General features: G+C 32.3%; 1 protein-coding gene across 4 annotated transcripts in view; it reads left to right on the top strand.

The window, feature by feature from the left end:
* The window catches only part of YTHDC2 (YTH N6-methyladenosine RNA binding protein C2), a 68,860-nt gene extending 45,891 nt beyond the window's left edge, over positions 1-22,969 (top strand). For 2 of the 4 annotated variants that reach the window (XM_055086712.1, XM_007122593.4), the window contains exons 19-27: positions 1,333-1,459; positions 2,510-2,715; positions 3,070-3,265; positions 5,300-5,409; positions 6,784-7,076; positions 11,171-11,348; positions 16,877-17,080; positions 17,842-18,024; positions 19,250-22,968. In XM_055086712.1, the coding sequence (XP_054942687.1) occupies positions 1,333-1,459; positions 2,510-2,715; positions 3,070-3,265; positions 5,300-5,409; positions 6,784-7,076; positions 11,171-11,348; positions 16,877-17,080; positions 17,842-18,024; positions 19,250-19,330 (1,578 nt within the window). In that variant the 3' untranslated portion in view covers positions 19,331-22,968. Of the gene's footprint in view, positions 1-1,332; positions 1,460-2,509; positions 2,716-3,069; positions 3,266-5,299; positions 5,410-6,783; positions 7,077-11,170; positions 11,349-16,876; positions 17,081-17,841; positions 18,025-19,249 lie in introns of all 4 variants that reach the window. The other 2 variants (XM_024120803.3, XM_024120798.3) reach the window with 2 other exon arrangements.
* The last annotated feature ends 898 nt before the right edge of the window (positions 22,970-23,867 follow it).

Genomic DNA, 23,867 nt, shown 5'->3' on the forward strand with positions numbered 1-23,867 from the left:
GGTGCAGGTTTTAATCACTCATTGGAGAACTAAGATCCTACGTGCTGCTCGGTGGAGCCAAAAAAAAAAAATTTCTCTCAAATGAACTCTTTACAAAACAGAAATAGAGTCACAGATGTAGAAAACAAACTTATGGTTACCAAGGGGGAAAGAGGGAGGGGAGGGATAAATTGGGAGATTGGGATTGACATATACACACTACTATATATAAAATAGATAACTATTAAGAACCTGCTGTATAGCACAAGGAACTCTACTCAGTACTCTGTAATGGCCTATGCGAGAAAAGAATCTAAAGAAAAAAAGTGGATATATGTATATGTATGACTGATTCACTTTGCTGTACACCTGAAACTAACACAACATTGTAAATCAACTATACTCCAATAAAAATTAAACCAAGAAACAGTGGTGATATTTTAACCCACTGATATTTAATATATTTACCTCCAAATTCAGATGAGAGCTTCAATAATTAAAAAATCTATTCTAGACCCATTAAACATCTATTCTAACCTTAGGATGTTGGTATTATTATTATTCTCATTGACAGATGAGAAAATGGAGGATTGAAGAGGTAAAATAACTCATCCAAGGTCACATAACTAATAAATGTAGAAGGTTGTGTTTCAAACCTAAAAAAAAAGTATCATGAATGTTTCCAAAATTTATACCTATTTCTCCAAGCTGATTTTTTTGATATGGGTATTTTTTGAGGTGAGGTCATATGTGGGATTGACATACACTACTATATTTAAAATAGATAACTAATAAGAACCTACTGTATAGCACAGGGAACTCTACTCAGTACTCTGTAATGACCTATAGGGGAAAAGAATCTAAAAAAGTGGATATGTGTATATGTGTAAATGATTCACTTTGCTCTGCAGCAGTAACTATCACAACATTGTAAATCAACTGTACTCCAATAAAAATTAATTAAAAAAATAAATGTTGATGTTGAAAAATGAAAAAAAATTACTCTCTTCGCAACTTTCCAGTATACAGTACAGTGTTATTAACCATAGTCACCATGCTATATATTACGTCCCCAGGACTTATTTATTTTATAGCTCAAAGTTTGTACCTTTTGATCCCCTTCACTTATTTCATCCACCCTCCTCACTCCTCTAAGCCCCCGCCTCTTGCAACCATTAATCTGTTCTCTGTATCTATGAGTTTGTTTTTGTTTGTTTTTCATAGTCTTAGATTTTATAAAATAATTAGAAAAAGGAGAATTGACCTTGAGTGGTTATTGTAGTGATTTTCAGTTACTTTGCTTCCTAAGAAGTGATTAGAAATGTGTCTTGTTATGTAATTATATTTTTATAGGCATGGCAGAAAGCTCGAAGTGATGGGTGGGAGCGAGCCTTTTGTGAAAAGAACTTTCTTTCACAAGCTACTATGGAAATAATCGTAGGCATGAGAACTCAGTTGCTTGGTCAACTTAGAGCATCAGGTAAAGTTTTCCTCCAAAGAACCTGTTTAAACTACTGAGAGTTGCCTATACTTTATAGTATTTCTAGTGTTAACTAATGCCATCTTATATTATTTTTATGACATTATCATGTTGTATATCTTATGTTCATGAACTGCTTTGTAGACTTCTGCATTACCTCAGCTTTTGTTTGTTGATTAAAAAAAATGATATTGTAGAAGCTATAGTTGAGAAATATATGAATCTTTTTGATACTGTTGGCAATGAGCAATTTATAATATATTTATTGGCAAAAATCAATTTAGAGATTGTACTTGTTATATTTTATCACTATTAATAAATATTTAGCTCTATGAAAGAGAAATTACAAAAATTTAAGTAGATTGATATGAAAGCTGGCCTTTATATTTTTGGAACATAAAACAACTAGTAATCTCTTGAAGGCACTTGATTTTTTTTTTTTAGAGAGAATGCCAGTTTTGCTATTTCATTTTAGAATTGCTCCTTTGAATTTCTTTTTGAGTGGCATAGTACATTGAGGAAACAGAAGAAAAGTACGTGAGCCTGGATTTATGGAATAGCTGAAGTGCCAAAGTAATATAAGGAATGAACCAGAGGATTTAGAGTTGTCTCAAACATGGGGAAATATGAAGGACTTTTGAAATTCAAGCAAGAATACTTTATATTTACTTGACCTCACTTCCAGCATTAGTTTCCGTCACAACCAAGATGTTATTAATACCATTCAGCAGAATAGTTTAGGTTTTCAGCTATGATTTTAGTATGTTTCTGATAGCAGCTTATGAAGAACTTTATTGCAAGAATATGTATTTGTTTTTGAAGTCCCTAACTCCTCAATGAATCTTCTGCTTACTTTAGCCTAAGCAAACTTAAACTTTCTTAGAACATTGACTCTATATTTTAAACTTTTCAGAGGAGATTTTATGAATTATTATGGTGTTTGAATCATTAAACTTGTATGGATTATACAATTTTTTTGTTAAAAACCCAAATTTAAAAGTATATTTTGTGCAATACAAAAAGTTGGTGTGGTTTCTTTCCTCTTTCTAGGTTTTGTGAGAGCACGAGGTGGTGGTGACATTCGAGATGTTAACACAAATTCTGAGAACTGGGCTGTTGTTAAAGCTGCATTGGTTGCAGGCATGTATCCTCATTTAGTCCATGTGGACAGAGAGAATGTAGTATTGACAGGGCCAAAGGAGAAAAAAGTACGGTTTCATCCCACTTCAGTTCTCAGTCAGCCTCAATATAAAAAGGTAAAACTTTTTGAATGGTCTTAGGCCGTGAGGTAAAACTAATCTAATTTAGATAGTTGAAGATCAATTAAAAAATGCTTCCAATGCCAACCTGCTTTAAGAAATTAATTAGTTATGTATGTATAATTCAACATTGGAACAATATTTTGGTTGAGTCTTAAAGTTGGAAGAGGTAATGTGTTAAGTAATGAGGACTTTTGTACAAACTACATGAGCAGTGACTTGCTTTAATTTTTGTTTGGGTACTAATATACAACATCTATTTCGCTGAGGGACTTTGTACATTTTAAAAGTACTAACAGTAAATTAAGTGATAAATTTACTTAACAGTTTTACAATTTATTTTCCTAATAGATTCCTCCAGCTAATGGTCAAGCTGCAGCAATTCAGGCACTGCCCACAGATTGGCTTATTTATGATGAAATGACCAGAGCTCATAGAATAGCTAATATTAGATGTTGTTCAGCAGTGACACCTGTCACTGTATTGATATTTTGTGGACCAGCTAGGTTGGCAAGTAATGCTCTTCAGGAACCTTCGTCTTTTCGAGGTAAATATATTATTGAAGGAAATACAAATCTATTTGAAATAAAATTTTTTCTTCTTACTAAACCAAACAAATTTTGAAGTTATAAAAATTTATGTGGTAGTAGCTCCCTTTTGATGTATTAAGACTAATTAAAAATTACTAAAGTGTACCACTGTTCTTGAAATTGATTTGTAAGGTAACTTGATATTCATTTGTGCATTTTTGATTAATCTTGTTGATAGTCTGTTTTTTTCTTTCCCTTGAATTTAAATGATAGTTTAACATAAAAAACAAGTAATTGTTTAACTACCAAATATAAAATAGATAGCTAGTGGGAAGCAGCCACATAGCACAGGGAGATCAGCTCCTTGCTTTGTGACCACCTAGAGGGGTAGATAGGAAGGGCGGGAGGGAGACGCAAGAGGGAGGGAATATGGGGATATATGTATACATATAGCTGATTCACTTTGTTATAAAGCAGAAACTAACACAACAATGTAAAGCAATTATACTCCAATAAAGATGTTAAAAAGAAAACAAAAAAGTAATTGTTTAAAGGAAATGTTACCCATAATCCCACTACCCTTATGCAAACACTTTTTAATATTATACATTTTTTTCTGTATGTTTACATATTTTAGGTTATTTTACCCATGCTGTTTATATTCTGCTATTTTCATTTCACAAAATATAAAAAACATTTTAAATATTTCATATTAATGGCTGGAAAATATTCTATCACATTATAGTGACATAATGCATTTGAAATGTTCCTTTATAGTCGGACATCTTGATTGTTTCCAATTTTTTGCTATTTGGTGATTCAGCAAATATTTATTGGGCAACTATTACATGTCAGTTATTGTGCTAGGCCTTGAGGATATAACAGAAAACAAGATATACAAAGTATTTCTGTCTTCAGGAGTTTACCTGGTAGTGGGTGTTGACATATAGCAAAAAAGTAAATAACATGCATGGTACTTTGAAGAAAATGAAGAGGGTCTCCTTAGGAGTGACCAACTTTAGAAAGGGACCTTAGACAAGTTTCTCTGAGGAGATGAGGTTTAAGCTGAGCTCTAAAGTATGAGAAGAAATCAGCCATGTGAAGATGCAGAAATATGCTCTAGGTAGGAGAAGATGGCGAGGACCAAGATTCTGCACTAGGAAATGATATAGGAACAGACAGAAAGGTTGTATGATTGGGACCACAGTGATCAAGGTGAGAGTGTGATGATCTAAGGTTGAAAGAAAGGCATGGACTTGTAAGGGAAATGCAAGGGAAACCATTGAAGGGTTTTAAGAAGGGAGTAACATGGTGTGATTTATGTTAAAAAATATCATTTTGGCTGTGAGAATGGATTGCTTGAAGGAGCAAGAACGGAAGAGAAGAGGCAAGTAGGAGGCTTTTGCAGTGGTCTTATGATAGATAATGATGGCTCAGAACTACAGTGGTGGCATCTGATATGAAAAGAAGTAGATTTAAAATTATTTTGGATGTACTAGTAACGGCTGGATTGAATGTGGGTGGTGAGTGAAAGGGAGGAATCATTAATTCTTGGGTTTTTGGCTGTGGTAGGTAGTTGGATAATTGATGCCACTTATTTGAGATTCAGAAAACTGAGAGGAGCAGGTTGTGTAGGGGAGAAGTCAGGGGTCCTCTTAGACATGTTAAATTTGAGATGGCTAAGGAATCCTAAGTAAGATTTTTTTCTTTTGGAGTCAGTGGATTTATTATCCATATCTGGAGCTCAGGGAAAAAGTTTGGACTAGCATTACAAATTTGGAAATCATCAGCTTGTAAATGATATTAAAAAGAAGAGGGTTCTTGACAAAATTTGAAAAATTCTGATATTTAGAATTTGAGTAGAGAAATAAACAATGGCCAGATACTGAGTTTTAATTTGTGACCTGTTGTGTTTGGAGAACTCCCCACACAAATTGTTAGTATATCAGGAGGATTTGTGTAAATGTAGAGTATCTATATTGACTTACTTTTTTGTCTGTGATATAAGATAGTAAAAGTGAAATTTTTTTCCTTTCAATATGTGTGAGCAGCAGATGGTATTCCTAATGACAGTAGTGATAGTGAAATGGAAGACAGAACTACTGCTAATTTGGCAGCTTTAAAACTTGATGAGTGGCTCAATTTCAAACTAGAGCCAGAGGTAAGTTGCTTTTTAGTAGTGTGATAGATTTCTTTTACTCAGTTGTATGAATTGATACACAGTGTGATGAAAATTATATCTTTAAAATTGAGCCCTTAGTATGAGAGAATACAGCTTGTTTTTCAGTTTTCATACATTCTCTGCCATATTGGGGTTTATTCTCTGCAGAGGATTTGAAAAATCTAGGTGTGGCTCAGTATTTGAGCATGGCAATATTTGAATATTTTTGTGTCTATAAGAAAATATTGAGTATTGGGTACACAAGAAATCCTTTTATTTTATATAACTGTTTATAAGGGAAAGATGTGAGTTCATCCTGTTTTCTCTTTTCATATTTCTCTGGGGTAGGAAAGATGAATTTTTTTTTCAAATTAAAATTTTTCTTGATAAAGCCTTCCCTTAATTCCATCTTTACTTTTAAAGATCATTCTATATACTTTTTTGGGACAATATCAACTGTTAAAAGTCGATACTGGCTAGGTTTACTTTTTTGCCGTATATTCATTTATCACTTCAACCTACTGCAGTCTCATTTCCATTCCCATTGATCTTTCACTTCACTGAAACTGTGCTTGCCAAGGTCAATATTGTCTCCTCCAGGTTGTCAAAGCCAGCCTGCTGTCCTTGATAAATTTGACCTTTCTTTCATATTTAGCTATTGTCCATACCCTTCTTTTTTATTGATTCTGCCCTTCCCCATTTTTCTTCCTCACCCCTGTCCCAACTTCTTTGTCCCCAGTTTCTATGACATTACTCTTTCCTGACTCTTCTTCTATCTAGAGAGGTCATTCCTTCTTAGGTTCTTTCACTAACTCTTCTGTATGTGTTTGTGCCTTAAATGTTAGATGTTCTCTAGTAGTCTGTTCTTTACTCTGTTCTTCTGTCTCTGCACAATCTCTAAGGACCTTACCTCTATGTGTAGATTTAGTAACCATTTATGCATTGATAACTTCCAGGTACATCTTATCTGTATCTCTAGCTTAGGCTTTTCTCTGGACCTATGAATCCAGCTGCCTTATGGACATCATCATTTGGCAGTAAAATAAAGTATGAATGGAACTAAATGTAATTTTCTTTACTTACCCTGCTGTTACTTCTCCAGTATTAATCACACTCTACTACACATTGTTTACTTTCTCTCTCACTGGACTGTTTCATTTGATTTTGGGTCTCTAGTGCCTCAAAATGGTAAATAAGAAATTTTATTTCTTTCATGCAACAAAAAGACTGAAACTGATAGTAAATGATATGAAATGTGAAACGTGTTCTTTGGGAACAGTTTCAGACCTTAACTAATAAACAAATAGTTGTCTTGCAAGTGTGATAGATATTTTGCTTGTATCTATTTGAACTGAAGAAATCATTTTATTATAGGCAGCCAGTTTATTGCTGCAGCTTAGACAGAAGTGGCATAGCTTATTTTTACGCCGAATGAGAGCTCCATCCAAACCTTGGTCCCAAGTTGATGAAGCTACCATAAGAGCAATTATAGCTGTTTTAAGCACTGAAGAACAGTCTGCAGGTTTACAACAACCATCTGGGATTGGCCAAAGGCCAAGGCCTATGTCTTCAGAAGAACTTCCTTTGGCATCATCTTGGAGGTCAAATAATAGTAGGAAAATTTCAGCAGATACTGAATTTTCTGATGAGTCTACTACTGCAGAAAGGTAAATTCATAACATTTTATCAAAACGAGATACTTTCTCTAGGAAAATAGTTATTTATCATAGAATCACGTGCTTTTATAATATTTAAAAATTACTTTTTTGTAATCTAAGATACACAAAAAGGTCACAATAAAATGGGAAGACTTTCTTACTTTCAAAAGATAATTGTTTCAAGTGTTAGATATTAAGGATTTCAAGCTCCTGCGGTCTTGAGTTATTTAACAAGGAAATTTTTTGTCAGGAAAAGCTTAAAACGTTTAATTTCCAGAATTTACAAATTTAGGGTCTGAGAAAGATAGCAACATTTTTTACTATGTATTTTAGTTGATATATGTCAAGTCATATCTTTGCTAGATACCTCACATGAGAAGTGTTGGCTGTGGCCATTTAGAAGAACAGCCTCCCCACAAGCCTTACCTAGATATTAATAACACTGACTAGTATTCCTACAGAAAACTACTTTATTCATTCGTTCATACAGGGACACATTGAATGCCTGTTGTTCTTAGTGTGAGGGATATGGCAATGTGTAAGACAGACAAAATCTCTTCAGAGAATTTACATTTTATTGAGGGGAGGCATACATATATTTAAAAAGTAAATTTACTGTCTTGGCAAAATTTTTTAGTTTAGCTAAATTCTTTTATCCTTTCTAGCATTTGGCAATTAAATGTGATTTTTTGTTTATTATATGATTAGTAATAATAATGAGAGCTCTTATATTGAATTATTTATCCAAAAATGTATTTGGTGGTATAATAGTGGTTATAATGAACTGTTGGTCATGATTCAGAAATATTTCTGGTTGTAAAAATATTTGTTAGAATCAAATTTAAATTTCTTTATATCAGCTAAAATTTTTTTTTTAAACCGGGTTAGAATTGATAATAGAGACAAAATTCTTGCTTGGAATGCTAGTTTTGGCAGTATGGTAGATAGTCTCTGTGGTGAGAATATGATTTCATTGTTAAAAACCTGAAAATAGGAACAAAGGAAACATAAAAGATATGTAGTGCTTATTGTTTTTCAAGGATCAGATGGAGTATATAGTACCTGCCTTCTTTTGATCAGATTTTACTTATTTGAATGAAGCATAAAGGCATGTTATCAGTTAAGACTTCAGTTAAAAAGGAATAATACATGGTGGTTTCCAAGTTTTTCATTGGAATTTGAATGTTCTTCACTTGAATTCTTCAAATTCAACCAGTTGCTTAGAAAACCTTCTCATAATATGCGTCCCTGAACCTTTTTCTCTGATGTAGACACTGCCAAGTGAAAGGAAAATAGTAAAAAACACATTTTCTACTTAGACATGCTTCACTTTTTAAAAAGATTGTTCTAAAAGTTTACTTGAACGATGATTGTTTAGAATGTGTGAATATATTTGCACAGAAATTATGTGGTAATTTATAGACTAATCTGTAAAAAACCTGTTATATTCACAGAGACTTTTTACACACATATGTGTCTATATACATACACACATACTACACACATACATTTTTAGGGAAAAAAACCTTCATTTTTTTTCTTTATAAAAGTAATACATACTCATTTAATAAAATTTGGAAATACAGAAGAAGAAAATCAGAATTATAAAGTATAATATTAGTTATGCTTTAGAAATTGATTATCTTATAAATTCATTTTTCTACCTGTGATACCAGTGTCTACCATTTTCCTTTCCTTACAAGTTGTAGCCTTGCATTCTTCATTCTCTTGTCTGTTGAACAGTGAGATACAGAATTTCATCCACTTTTAGACTTTTGGTAGCATTAATAGATAAGCCCTGGAATTGATGTAGCTTGGTGAGGAATAGAATGAGGACTCTTAGGAAGATTTATTTTTGAATGGAGAAGTTATAATCTTTCTAGGATTACTTCTTGGAGAAAAGGGATTTATAGTTAGAGTTTTCATGCTAGCATGGCAAGATATAGATTAGATAATTTATTTTAATAAAAGCATTTTATTGAAACTATTTTTTTAAAGTTTAAGAAACTATTTAAACATAGAAGTTGCCCACGTCCCACCTTAAAATTAAACTAATTTTTTTATTGTCATTTTCTAAATAATAACTTGCTCATTTACAGAGGATAAACGTATCTTTTCTATAAGAAAAATGAGATATAAATGAGTTATCAGAACTCTTTGTTCCTCTTAAATAAAAATTTAGGTTGGAAGGGTTTACACAAATGCTTTGTTTCTACGTGCATGAAATGTTGGGGGGAAGCCAAGTATGAGAGAAAAGCTTAGAATAGACCACAGAGTCAAAGATCAAATTGAAAACCACAAAAGTAGACATTTAGTTCTATTGGAAACATCATTTTTATTTTAATAAGGTATTACACTCAGTTAAATTCTGTTACCTAATTTTCAGGTAAATAAAGTACCAGGGAAAGAATGATGGAATTTTAGAGGTGTAACTTGATAATTCATTGAACGTCAATTCACGAGAGGAAAAAAACCCTGAAAAGTTGGTTTTTTACATTTATCAAGTTGTTATTAATTATTCAGATGTTTATTCATTATATATTTTTGTTAATATTTTTAGGCTTTAGCTATTTTATTTCATTTGTGAATGAAATAGTATTGGATCTAAGATACTTACTGAAAGAGAAGCAAATTGTGGGGATAAGCTATTTTAACTTGTTTTGAAGGAAGAATAATTACAATTGCAAGACTCAGTGGAAGTTTATGTACTATTGATGACTTGGCCTTTTTTGTTTTGTTTATTTATTATAAATATTGTTAAACATAGCAAAGTAAATGATATGTTATGGTGAATTCCATATTTCAGCTTCAGTAGTTTACCAAGATTTTCACCTATTTGCTTTATCTATCCCAATTATTTTTTTCTTGCTTCCTTTCTTTTTCTGTTTACATATTTCAAAAATCAGTCTCACACATCACGTCATTTTACCCTTCCGTATTTAAATATGCATCTCTTAAAAATAGAGGAATTTTTCCTACATAATCAAAATCCAATTATCAGTCCCAATAAAATAATCATTTCCCCAATTCTCAAACTATATATTTATTTGAAACAACATCTAGGGAGGACTCATGCATTGTATTAGGGTGTCTTGTTTCTTGAATCTCTTGTGATCTAGAGCAGTTAGTTCCTCTGTTGACATTTTTTAGGGAACGAGGTCAGTGGTATTAGATGTACCACATTCTGTATTTGTCTCTTTTTATTGCTATTCCCTATATATTTCATGGAAACTGGTGGTTAGCTCTCAGGGCTTGATTAGATCCAGTGTTTTGGCAAGAATGTTTTATAGGTAGTGCTATGAACTTTATATTGCACTACTTTAGGAAGTACTTAATGTCTTTTTTTAAATGTCTGGTTGTTCCACTAAGATGTATACTTTAAAAAAAATTATAAAATTCCTGACTGCCATTTTTGCTGCATTTATTGATAGAATTTTAAAACAGAAGAATCTTAGTGTTTATCTAGTTTAATCCCTTTATCTAACAGGTAAGGAAATTAAAACTCAGATAAATTAAGACTTGCCCAGGATCACCTGCCTCGTTAGTTGTAAATTTAGTACTGTCCTAAAAATCTTCTCTCCTGACTCTAGTCCAGTCTTATTTCCACTTTACCATACTGTAATTTTTAGTATGCTTTTGAAATCTATTGTATTTGGCTGTACGATATTGTATGAAAGTGGAACGGAAGTGGAGTCGGTGATAGTCTAGTAAAGGCCATTAGCACAGATATATTTAATTAATTTTATAATGTTAAAAGACATTAAATATCAATATAAGACATTATAATTGTTAAGGACTTCTCCTAGACTGACATTAAAAGAGATTAGGAGTTTTGTAAGGGAATAATACTTGGGTATTTAATATTAAGTTAAAGATTTTTGTAGGTTGTTTTAAATGTATGTTTGTATTGTTTTAAATGTTGTTTTTGTAAGTATACCGTAATAGTACAACTCTTTCATCTAAATGTAATTGAAGAATGAAATTGCCTTTTTAAATACTATTCCATAAATCAAAGTGTCATTGGAACTTTGGTTTGAAATGGACTCTGTTTTGTATTATGAACTTATGTATAACTGATCTTTGCTTCCTCATTTTCACTCAAGAGTACTGATGAAGTCTCCATCTCCAGCACTGCACCCACCTCAGAAATACAAAGATAGAGGAATTTTACGTCCTAAACGAAGCACTGATGACAAGTCAGATCAATCTTCTGTGAAATCTACAGACAGCAATAGTTATCCAAGTCCTTGTGCTAGTCCTTCTCCTCCATCCTCAGGAAAGGTAGAGTATCAAGGATTTGTAGCAAATCTGATGTTACATATTTAAACAAAATTATAAAATTATTCTGTTTTTAAGTTACTAATCATGGCCTCTGTTCTAGATATAAATAGAAGCTGACAAACTGAGTAAATTTTTTAGTTTTTTCCTGCTTGCCAAGTATTTGGGGTTATTATCATCTTGGGGTGTTTTAAACCTAATAGGTCATTCACTGATGGCATGTAGCTAGGCAGTTCATGATTTCCTTTCTGTATCTTTAGAACCTTTTTTTGTTAAAAACAAATGACAAGAAGATTTTCTTAAATTAATTTTGGTTCATACCTTCAGAATTGAAAACAATAGTTTCTTTCAATTCTTAATTGATTTCTCCAATTCAATGGTTATATTAAAAAATACAAGACTGGATGGGGTTAGGAAGATAGGAAATGTTGATAAAGAATTGAGAACTGTGTATCTTTTAAACAATTTGTAGTACGAATGATTTCAAATGTTTAGAATGTTTACTTTTACTTTCCTGCATTGTTAGTACCTGAGTATTCGATTAGTGTTCGTTAGCTATATGATATGGTTCTGGTGAAAATGTCTGCTGAAATACACTTGTTAAATAAGAGGAAAAGAAATGTTTTTGCAGATTTGTATTCTTAGGTTTTAAGATTTTTTTGTTTTTTGTTTTTAATTTTAAAGTGCCTTTATTAAGGCATAATTTACACAATAAAATTCACCAATTTAAACTGTACAATTGAGTGAATTTTGACAAATGGATACAATCATGTAACTGTACAATAGTCATGCAGAGAACATACCCATCACCCCTAGATTCTGGCAACCACTAAACTGCTCTTTGTTCTGGGAGTTTTGCTTTTTTTGGAACTTCCTGTAAATGTAATGTATATAACTTTTTATGACTGGCTATTTCACTTTTGAAATTCATCTGTATTATTGAGTGTATTATTAGTTTATTACTTTTTATTGCTGAGTAGTATTCCATTGTATGGATATACCACAGTATGTTTATCTATTTACCATTGATGGACATTCAGATCATTTCTACTTTTTGACTATTATGAATGATATTCAGGTACAAATCTTTATGTATAGATATGTTTTCTAATCTTGGGTACATACCCAGGAGTAGGTTTGTTGGGTTGTACGGTAAGTGTAACTTTACAAGAAACTACTCAACTGTTTTCCGAAATAGCTGTACTATTTTCTATTCCCTTCAATAATCTATGAGAATTCCATTTGTTTAGTATTCTTAACAATACTTAACATTACTAGTCTCTTAATTTTTGCCATTCTCGTGGGTATATAGTGATACTCCACTGTAGTTTTAATTTGCATTTCCTCAGTGACTAAGGATGTTGAGCATCATTTCATGTGCTTTTTTGCCATTTCTGAATCTTCTTTGGTGAAATATCTGTTCAAAGTTTTGTTAACCTCTTTACATTGTTTATTGGTTGTCTTTTTTTATTTAGTTGTAAGAGTTTCTTAATATATTCTGGATACAAGTCTTAATTTTATGTTTTGAACATTTTTTCTAATAGTCTGTGCTTACGTTTACATTTTCTTAATGGCGTCTTTTTTTTTTTCTCATGTAACCCATCACTTTATTTATTTATTTATGAGTGTTTTTTAATTTTTAATTTTTTAAATTTTTTTATTGAGGTATGCTTGATTTACAATAGTATATTAGTTTTAGGTGTACAACATAGTGATTCAATATTTTTATAGATCATACTCCACTTAAAGTTGTTACAAAATAATGGCTGTATTTCCCTGTGCTGTACAATGTATCCTTGTTGCTTATTTACTTTATTTTTTATATTTTTAATTTAATTTTTATTATATGTTAGAGTATAGTTGATTTACAATATTGTATTAGTTTCAGGTGTACAGCAAAGTGATTCAGTTGTCTTTTAAAGAACAAATATTGATGGAAATCCATTCAATCTATTTTTTCCTATTTTGGTTTCATCTGTTTTTTGTATTAGGGTTCATATTTTTGGTGTCCTAAGAAGTCCTTGCCTAACCCAAGATTTTCTCCTGTGCTTTCTTCTAGAGATTTTTACAGTTGGAACTTTTACATGTATTGATAGGTATATGATCTATTTCATATACCTTGAATTAATTAATTTCAAGTTAATTTTTGTTTATAGTATGGGTGGGTGAATGATAATTTTTTGGTGTTTGTCTATACAGTTGTTCCAGAACCATGTGTTGAAAAGATCTTTTTTTCATTGAATTACCTTGGCACCTTTGTCAAGAATCAGTTGACCATAAATATGTTTTCTACTTATTGGACTCTATTCTATTTCATTGATCTGCATACTTCTCCTTTGCCAGTGCTACATTGACTTGATTATATAATAGCTTCATAGTAAGTCTTGAAATCAGTAAATGATTTTTCTCCAACTTTGTTCTTCTTTTGCAAAATTGTTTTGGCTCTTCTACAATCTTTGTGCTTTTGTATAAACTTAGGAGAAGCTTGTCAATTTCTACAGAAAAATTTTTTGGTATTTTGAGTGGAATTGCATTAAATCTATAGATCAACTTGAAAATCTACAATTAACAATTTTTAGTCTTCCAATCCATAAGCATATCTGCATTTATTTAGATATTCTTTAATTTCTCTCAACAGTGTTTTGTAAATTTCAGAGTTCAAATATTACAGTTTTTTGTTACATTTCTTCCTAAATATTTTATGTTTTTGATGCTGTTGTTTTTTTAAAATTTTAAGTTTCAGTTGTTCTTTGGTAGCATATAGAAATACATTTGATTTTTGTATATTTATCCTATATCCTATGACCTTACTTCACTTATTAATTCTATTAGCTTTTTAGATAGATTTCTCACGATTTTCTACATGGACAATCATGCTGTTAATAAAGGTAGTTTTACTTTTTTCCTTTCCAAAGTGAACATCGTTTATTTCTTTTCTTGCCTTATATCTATGGCTAGAACCTCCAATAAAATATTTAATAAAGATGTTGAGAGCCCTCCTCTTTGTCTTGACCTTAGATGGTAAGCCTTAAATCTTTCACCATTTAGTGGGATGTTTTCTTTTGGATCTAGTTTGCTAAGAAGGTTTGTTAGGAATAAGCATTGAATTATACTCAGTGCTTTTTTTTTTTTACATCTATTGAAATGATAAAACAATTCTTTTTTTTTTTGGTCTGTTAATATAATGGATTTCATTGATTTTCTAATGTTTATACCTCTCTTGGTCTTAATGTATTATCCTTCTAAAATATTGCTAGATTTGATTTTGTTCAATCAAAAATTTTGTTAAATGAGGGATCTTTGTTTATGAGGAATATTATTCTCTAGTTATCTTTTCTTGTATTATCTTTGGATGGTTTTGGTATCAGAGTAATGCTGTACTCTTAAAGATTAGTTGGGAAGTGTTCCTTCCACTTCAATTTTTTGGAAGAGATGTATAGATTTGGTATTATTTCTTCCTTAAATGTTTGATAGAATTCACTAGTTAAGTCATTTTTACCTTACCCTAATGTATCTTGAATCAGTATTATGCCCTTTCAGTTACAGTTTGAGAACCTTGCAACAGTGTACTTTTATTTTACCCTTCAATCCGTTATGTTATTGGTTTCATACATTTTTTTTCAACATATATTATAAATGCCACAATGTATTGTTTTTTACTTACATAGTCAATTATCTTTTTATCAAAAGTCAGGAAAATGTCCTTTATATTTACTCAATATTTACAGTTTCCTGTGCTTTTTATTCTTTTGTGTTGACACGAATTTCTGTCTTGGATCATATTCTTCTGGCTGAAAACCTTCTTTTAACATTTCTTTAAGTACAGATCTGCAGGAAATGAATTCTTTTAGCTTTTGTGTGAAAATTCTTTTTCACTTTTATTTTTGAAATATATTTTTACTGTGTATATAATTCTAGGTTGACAGTGATTTTCTTTCATTATTATAATACTATCATATTAGTAGTTTACATAGTTTCTCATGGGATGTCTACTATCATTCTTATCTTTCTTTCTCCATATATAATTTGTCTTTTTTTCCCTAGCTGCTTTTAAGATTTTCTTTTTCTCACTGGTTTTCAGCAATTTGATTTTGATATGACTTGGTCTGGTTCTCTTTATATTTCCTGTTTAATCTGTATATTTATAGTTTCCATCAATTTTGGGAAATTTAACACGATTATTTTTCATATATTTTTTTATATCTCACCTCTCCCCCTTCTTCTCTGGAACTCTAGATATACAAATGTAAGACTACTTGATATTGTTCCACGGGTCACTGATATTCTCTTCATTTTTTTCAGTTTTTGTCTCTTTGCTTCATTTGAGATCATTTCTATTGCTACATCTTTAAATTCACTGATGTTTTTATTTGTAGTGTCTAATCTGATGTGCATTCTTTTTAGTGTATTTTTACTTCAAATATTATATTTTCCTCTCCAGAACTTCCTTTGGGTCTTTAAAAGAATACCTTCTATTTATCCACTCATCACATTTATGTTTCCTCCACCTTCTTGAACACAGCACATAGATTTAGGATAGCTGCTTTAAATTCTTATCTCCTAATTTCTTCATCTGTCAGCTCTCACTCTGTTCCTGTTGATTAATTTTTTTCTGGTTGTGTGTCTTATTCTCCTGTTGTTTGCATTCCTTAAAATTTTGTTTGGCTGCTAGATTTTTGTTGTATTTCTTTAAATAGTGTTAGACATTTTTCTGATACACAGTTAAGTTAGTTGTAATCAGTGTAATACTATAGGGATTTGCTTTTAAGCAGTGTTAAGGTGGATCCAGGGCAGTTTTTATTCTGTTACTAATTTAGTTCCAGTACTAAGATATGATCCTTCTGTGGGCTAATGCACTATGTATTACAAGTTCTTTCTCTTCTATCTAGAATAACATGAAATATTCCCAACCATGTGTGAGCTCTAAGAACTCTTTTCCTTTGGATCTTTCCTGGCCTCAGGTCATTTTTTCTTACCTATGTGCAGGTCACTACTTAGCCAAAAATTTGTGGGAAGCCTTTCTGCAGTTCCCTGGGAGTTTTCTTCTCATGAAGCTTCCTTCTATGTAGTACACTGCCATGGAAAATCTAGTTACCTTGGCCTCTAAACTCTAAGGTCTATGTCTGCAATTCAGTGAGACCATTGGATTCTGTTTGTGTTTGCCTTCCTGCATTGTCACCTGGAAACTGTATCCAGGCAGTAAGCTGGAGCAATTTTTGTTTTGTTTTCAGACTTTGCAAGTTTATTAAAATATTTTCTGAAAGTACATTTGGAGTGTAAATCAAAGTTGGCAAACCAGGATCCTTTCTTGATAAGGGATTTTGAATACTCTGAAAATGAGTACTTGGTTTTGGCTCTTTAACCTCATTTTGATTGAGCCTTGTGTAGGTTTTCAGGCATGGTAGAGCTATTTGCATTTGTTGACTATTTGGTAAAATATTTTGGTTTATATATTTATGAAGGTGTTTAATGGAGCCTATTGATTTTGAAAGGTCAAATATCCTTTCAAGAATTTATACTTTCTTTTTTAGGGCTCAAAATCTCCTTCACCAAGACCAAACATGCCTATTCGATACTTCATAATGAAGAGTAGCAATCTGAGAAACCTTGAAATTTCTCAACAGAAGGGTATCTGGTCTACAACCCCTAGTAATGAGCGGAAGCTAAACCGAGCCTTTTGGGAAAGCAGCATGGTTTACTTGGTATTTTCTGTTCAAGGATCTGGACATTTCCAGGTGAGCCATCCTGAAGCAGTAAAAGGGCATTGTTCTGTCTGCAGATTAGATCATTTAAATCATAGAGGTTAAAAAGAAGCTGGCTTTTTATTGTATTGGAATGCAAGAATGTATTGTGCTTGACGGAGGATGAGGAATATATTGCACCTCTTCAAAGGAATGATGTATAGGGATCCCTTTGCTTTTGCCTTGTTTTACCAGAGCTTTTCCAGATAAACAATTTTTCCTTCTGAGACAACTTTAGATTTACTATTTCTCAGGTGGATTAAAAGTAATGAGAAGCCTGACTTCCTAATAAAATGTTTATTTTAAATAGGCCAAAGAGGTTAGTTTTGACTGTCAGGAAACTGAGTGTGTTTCTTAACTCATCTTTACTTAATGTATATCTGAATTTATAAAATAATGAATTTATTATTTGACACTATTATCATTTTTGGAACTAAAAACCTAGATGTTAGATTGTATCCATTTGTAATGGAATAAATGTGGCTTTAGAACTATATTATTTAGAAAATATCTGTTTGTATTTGAAATTATATTAGAAGGCTGGAATTGGTCTTTCCTCTAAAATTTGCTAATTCATCTTTTTATAAAAAAACAATGAGTGGCTTTCTGGATTTTTGTTATATATCTATTATTTTTATATTACATTTTTACCTTAAAATAAAAAAAAAAAAACAACTCAGAGTTTCTGAGATAAATTGAATTCAGAGTCTTAATGTCATCCTCACCTTCACCGTTTCCCCTCATTTTACCCACAGGGATTTTCTAGAATGTCTTCTGAGATAGGAAGGGAGAAGAGTCAGGACTGGGGTTCAGCTGGACTAGGAGGAGTGTTTAAGGTGGAGTGGATACGAAAAGAAAGTCTTCCCTTTCAGTTTGCACACCATTTACTCAATCCTTGGAATGACAACAAGAAAGTCCAGATAAGCAGAGATGGGCAGGTATACAATGGCATTTAATATTTTTGTTCCACTCTTCTTTTTGTTTTGTTTGGCTGTTATTCAGTGATTTGTTTGAGGAGCAAATGCAAGAATACAAATTGTATATTCTATGTGCACATGGGGAGATAATGGTTCAGATTTGTAAAAGAGCTAGTTAAAAGCCTACTTTCAAATGTGCCTGACAGAGCTCATTGTTTTTTTTAACATTTTGTAAATTTGACTTCTCTCTGTCATTGCATATATAAAATCTTTCATAAGTCAATTAATGGAGGTTCCTGTTTAACTAAAGATATGATCAAAACCTAGTGTAATTCTGAAGTAATTTCACTAAAGTCTAAGGATAACAACAGTATCTAAGTTCTTTATGGCTTTAACTAATGATATAACATAAATAATAACCTTTTTATATTTTTGTGGCTTGTTTTATTTCTATTATGCTTTGCTTTGCCTTCATGATGCTGCTGATATGTATTTTAAACTAGTTAAGGTGATGGGAATTAACATATATTGATATATTGACTACTGTGCTAGCTTCTTTATATGAGGTAGTTCAATTCTTAGGCCTAAAATGAGTTATTAGCCAAATATTTTATAGGAGAAAATAGATTCAAAGAATCTATCTAGTCTTACCTAAGGTCACATCTAATACTTTATTTGAACACTTGTGACTCAGTTCAAATCACCATATGAAAAGTGTTACGGTTCTTTTTTAAGTGCACATGATGTCACAAGGGGACTATAAATGTTCTTTTCAATTATATAAAAATATTTTCATTTTTATTCTATAATAATGATTTTGAAATAAATCACATTCCTTATAGTCATCCAAGATAGTTTCTTGAGAAAAATACCCCAAACATCTAATATGCTAAGTATCACCATAAACCTTTGGAAGTTTAAGCTGAGTGCTTTTGCTAAATCTCCATGAAAACAAAATTCATTATTTCCAGATAGAAAAAATTGCAGAAGAACTCCCTGGAAATTTCTCACCATTTTGTCACAGATAGTTGCAATATTTGCAGGTTAACTACAATCTTGGAAATCTGGAAGTCAACTCTGAATCTTAACGAAAAGAATTAGAGCAATGCATAACATAGGATTTTAGCATGTTCTTGTAGAAACATGGAATTTGAGTTGATTTTCTTATTTTTATCAGTATAGGTTTTGATGATAAAAAATTCAGTCTAGTTCTTTTTATATTTATTCTGACTTCTGGTTTATCTAGGAACTAGAACCTCAGGTTGGTGAACAGTTGCTCCAGTTATGGGAACGCCTTTCATTGGGAGAAAAAACCACAGCTGATTGACATTCAGGTTATACCATACTTGATTTTGAGTACTGGCAGTATTTGTGATCATTAAGGATATCTTTCAGATTATTTGTCTTTTCTTTTTTTCTTCTTTTTCTTCCTCTTCTTCTTCTTTTTTTTTTTTTTAACCCTTCCAGACTTCTTAGCTTCGGAAGAACATCCTGTCTACTTATAACCACTGAATGCACTGACTTCCAAAAACTGAGATGGGGTTGTGTGTTATTCTGAATGGGCTTTTCTGGTTGAAAGTGTTTCTTTAGAACCACCATCTTCATGTAAGAGAGAAAAGGATAATTAATTTTTATAGTGATCATAGGGAATGATTATATGTTTGTTAATATGTTTATAATTGAATGAAATAGAGTAGTTTCATTATTTAACACAATAGCACTTAAACATACTTAATTTGAAGTTAAACATTTCATTTGTTTGAAACACTGACTTAGATCTCTTACTGGTGATTTTTTTAATGCAGAGTAAATTGTTTACTTTTAAGAAAGGTCTGACTATATCTGTCCATCTGAGCAACATTTTAGAAGAGTCAACTCTAAAGATTTATCATTAAAAAACAAGCAAAGAAAAGCAAATGACCAAAATCTAAAAATGTCCCTTTAAAAATAGTGTGTGCTGATTTACTATTCATTGTGCCATTTTTAACCTGAGGCACATTAAAGAAAAACAAAAAAAAAGGATGTTCTTTTTTCGCAACTATGAAATGCAGTAAAAACTGAAGAAAGGCAGAATTCCTCCCTGACTTTGATCAGATCAGATTAAGTGCTTAGTTTTATTCCTGGTGCTACCTCTTTTAACCTGATGTATCCCAAACCTTCCTTTCTCCTACATTACAATCGTCACACATCTCTGATATAAAAACAGTGATTATGATCTCTTTGTTTTGGCTAGAGAAACGTGATTTAGACAAGTTAAAAATGTAAGCAAGTTATACAAGTTGAAAAGAAATGCTCTTAACAGTTAGTGGTAGCTTGGTTTCTCTATGTCTTCCAAACTGAAGCCTCCAAACACCACAATTCTAAATGCCTTCTATTTGTTTTCTAGTAGTTTTTATTCTACTTATGTTTCCAGGTAAGATTTCCCTTTTTTGCATTTGTGGTTTAATAAATGGAGAGTAACTTTTTGTAAACCCTTTTTAGTGCCAACTCTCATATATTTCTTTGCCATCTCAGAATTATTTGGTTTGCTCTCTTTACCACAGCTGTCTATGAAGTTTCCTTAGACGCTTTCTGAAGGGAAATGGAGGTTCAGGGAGAAATCAAAGAGATGTCTTGGTTACTGAGTTCTAAGTAGAATAGGTTTGATAGCACTTCTCATGATACAGTTGGGTCATTGCCATGTAACAAAAAACCAACTTGAATCTGATTTAAAGACAAAAAGAAAACTCTAAGTCCTCTGCTTCTGTATTTGAGAACAAAGAACTGAAAAATCATGGGTCAACATAAAATCTTGGGAACTCTTCTACTTTCTCTGGGAAAGCATTATATGTTGGTGCATTAGTTTAAAATGTCGGCTGTGACTTTTGCCTATATTTGTAGGTACTGGATTCTTGTTTGTTTTATACTTTGAAACATACCTGTAAATTGAGCCTATGTGAATTATGTTCCACTATATGCATATTACAGTTCTTTTCCTATTAGAGCAAGTTGTGGTTTTCTGATAATGGATACATTTTGTTTAGGTACATATTTAGCAGTTCACAGTGTCCTAATTTGGAAATAAGAACTTCTAAAAAATAGAACTTGTTTTAATTTCCATCTGTTTTCTAATATATATCCCTGTATGTAAATGATGAGTTTGTTGATATTTAAGATGAACACAATTTGAATGTAATTAAAATGCTGTTTTTTGGAAGAGGTGAACTTTAAACATAATTATTAAATGAAATTCTGTTAAATCATTTAAATTTTGTTATTTCTGACATTATATAGTAGGACTAAGGTAACAACGATCAACAATACCCTTTGAGATATTAATGAATTTCATACACTTTGAAGAATACTAAATTGCAATAGAAGGTGATGGCCTCATATCAATACCTCCCCCTCAAAAAAAATTGCCTTATTACGACAGGGGAATAGGGAAAATCCCAAGACGTGTTTTTTAAATCCTTTGCTTATTAATAGAATATGTAGCCATCCACCTTCTGTTCTCAGGACACTGCATTATGGTACTGCATTATTGCATCCACTGGACAACCCAGCTTCATTCTAGCAATTACAGCAAATATAGACAATAAGGAAAGAATAATCTCAAGTGAGTACTTCAAGAAAAGACATGTTCATTTAAGAATTTGTCCTCAGAGATTCATTCTTCACCATTTAAAATCTTATATCCTGAGACAGAGTAAGTATTGAGGAATAAGTCAAATGAACTTCACCCCTGAATCAACACCAGGGTGCAAAACTGGACACATAGTTCACAAGTGACCACACCTCTCAGTCCGAGTGAGCTTCCTGTAGCACACATCCTCACTGTGCTCCTGAATTCTCCATGATTCCTCTCTACCCAGGGGACCACACAGTGCAGTCAGTATGGCCAGGCCACTGGATTCATCATAGTCTTTCTAGCCAAAAATGAATTTCTACTTGGCTGTCTAATGTCAAATTCTGTATATTCAAAATTGAACTACAGTTCTTTCCCCACAATCTATTCCACTTAAAGCTGTCCTATTTTCAATTGATGCCAGTTTCTTTCTTTTGGTTGTTCAGACCACAAAACTTGGAGTCATCCATGATTCCTTTATTTCTCTCAAACTAATCCATCAGAAAATTTTCTTGGCTTCACCTTCAAAATATATCTGGACTCCAGCTGTTTCTCACCACATGTGTCACAACTTCTCTGGACTGAGCCACCATCATTCCTAAGATGTCTTCCCTTTTCTCCTGTTCCTCATGCCACCAATCTGTTTTCAACACAGAAATCAGTAGTCCTTTAAAAACATTAAATCAGTTCATATTACTCTGTCGCTCAAAACCCTTCAGCGGCTCCCCATTTCGCTCAAAGCCAAAGTTCTTATAATGGTATAAGCACCTTTTATGATCTGGTCCCCCATTACATCTCTTAACTTCTCTACTCTACTCTCCTCCTCTGCTCATTCCTCTTTAGCCACATTGACCTCCTCACTATTCCTTGAATATAACAGGCACCTTCCAGCATCACAGACTAGTTTTAGCTATTCACTCTGCCTACTCTTCTCATAATATCTGTTTGGCCAATTAGTTGTGTCATCATTTAGTGTTAGGTTTACTGTAAATTTTTTAAAAAATTTATTTAACTTCTAGAATTAACAGTAAAATCAAAATTTTCTTAGATGTATAGCTCTATGAATTTTAACACATGTACAGATTTCTGTAACTTCCAGCACAATCAAGATACAGTTCCATCACCTCCAAAACTCCCTCATGCTATCCCTTTGTAGTTATATACCCTAACACCTGCCAGCCATTGGTCTGTTCTCTGACATTTCTAGTTTTCTCCTTTTGAGAATATCACTTAAATAAATCATGCAGTATGTAACCTTTTGGGTCTGGTTTCTTTCACTCATCATAATGCCTTTAAGAGTGATCCAAGTTGTGTATATCAAAGTTCATTTCTTTTTATCGTGAGTAGTATTCCATTGTATAGAATGTGCCACATTTTGTTTTCAACCATTTACTTGTCAAATGGTATTTAGATTGTTTTCCATTTTTTGTGTGTGTGTGATTATAAGTAAAACAGGTAAACATTGTGTACAGTATTTTGTGTGGAAATATGTTTCCATTCCTTGAGTAAATACCTAGGACTGGGATTGCTGGATCATATGGTAAGTGTATGTTTTATTTTATAGGAAACTGCCAAACTGTTTTGCAGAGTGGCTATACCATTTTGCATTCCTACCAGCAATGTCTTAGAGTTCCTGGTTGCTCCACATACTTGAAAGTACTTACTATTGCTAGTATATTTTATTTTCATCATTCTATTAGGTGTGCAATAGTATCTGATCATCGTTTTAAGTTGTATGTCTCTAATGGCTATTAATGTTGACCATCTTTTCATGTGCTCTCAGTCTCTTTAGGCTGCTATAACAAAATACTACAAACTGTGTGGCTTGTAAACAACCAAAATTTATTTCTCATAGTTCTGGAGGCTGGAAGGCCAAGATCAAGGTGCCAACATGGTTGAGTTTGGGTGCAAGCCCTCTTCCTGCTTGCAGATTGCTGGCTTCTTACTGTGTCTTCACATGGTAGAAGGGGATTATAAAGGCACTAATCTCATTCATAAGGGCTCAGCCCTCATCGCTTAATCACCTGTCAAAGGTCCCAGAAAGATTCCTAATATCATCACATTGGGCATTAGAATTTCAACATGAGAATTTTGGGGGCACACAAACATTCAGCCTCTAGCAGTCACCCTCATCTTTGGTGAAGTGCCTGTCCAAGTGTTTTGACCATTTAAAAATTAAATCATTTGTTTTCTTACTGTTGAGTTTGGGGATTTCATTATATTTTTGGAATACAAGTTCTTTGTCAGATATGTGATT

This window comes from Physeter macrocephalus, chromosome 8, assembly GCF_002837175.3.
Source record: "Physeter macrocephalus isolate SW-GA chromosome 8, ASM283717v5, whole genome shotgun sequence".
Lineage (NCBI taxonomy): Eukaryota > Metazoa > Chordata > Mammalia > Artiodactyla > Physeteridae > Physeter > Physeter macrocephalus.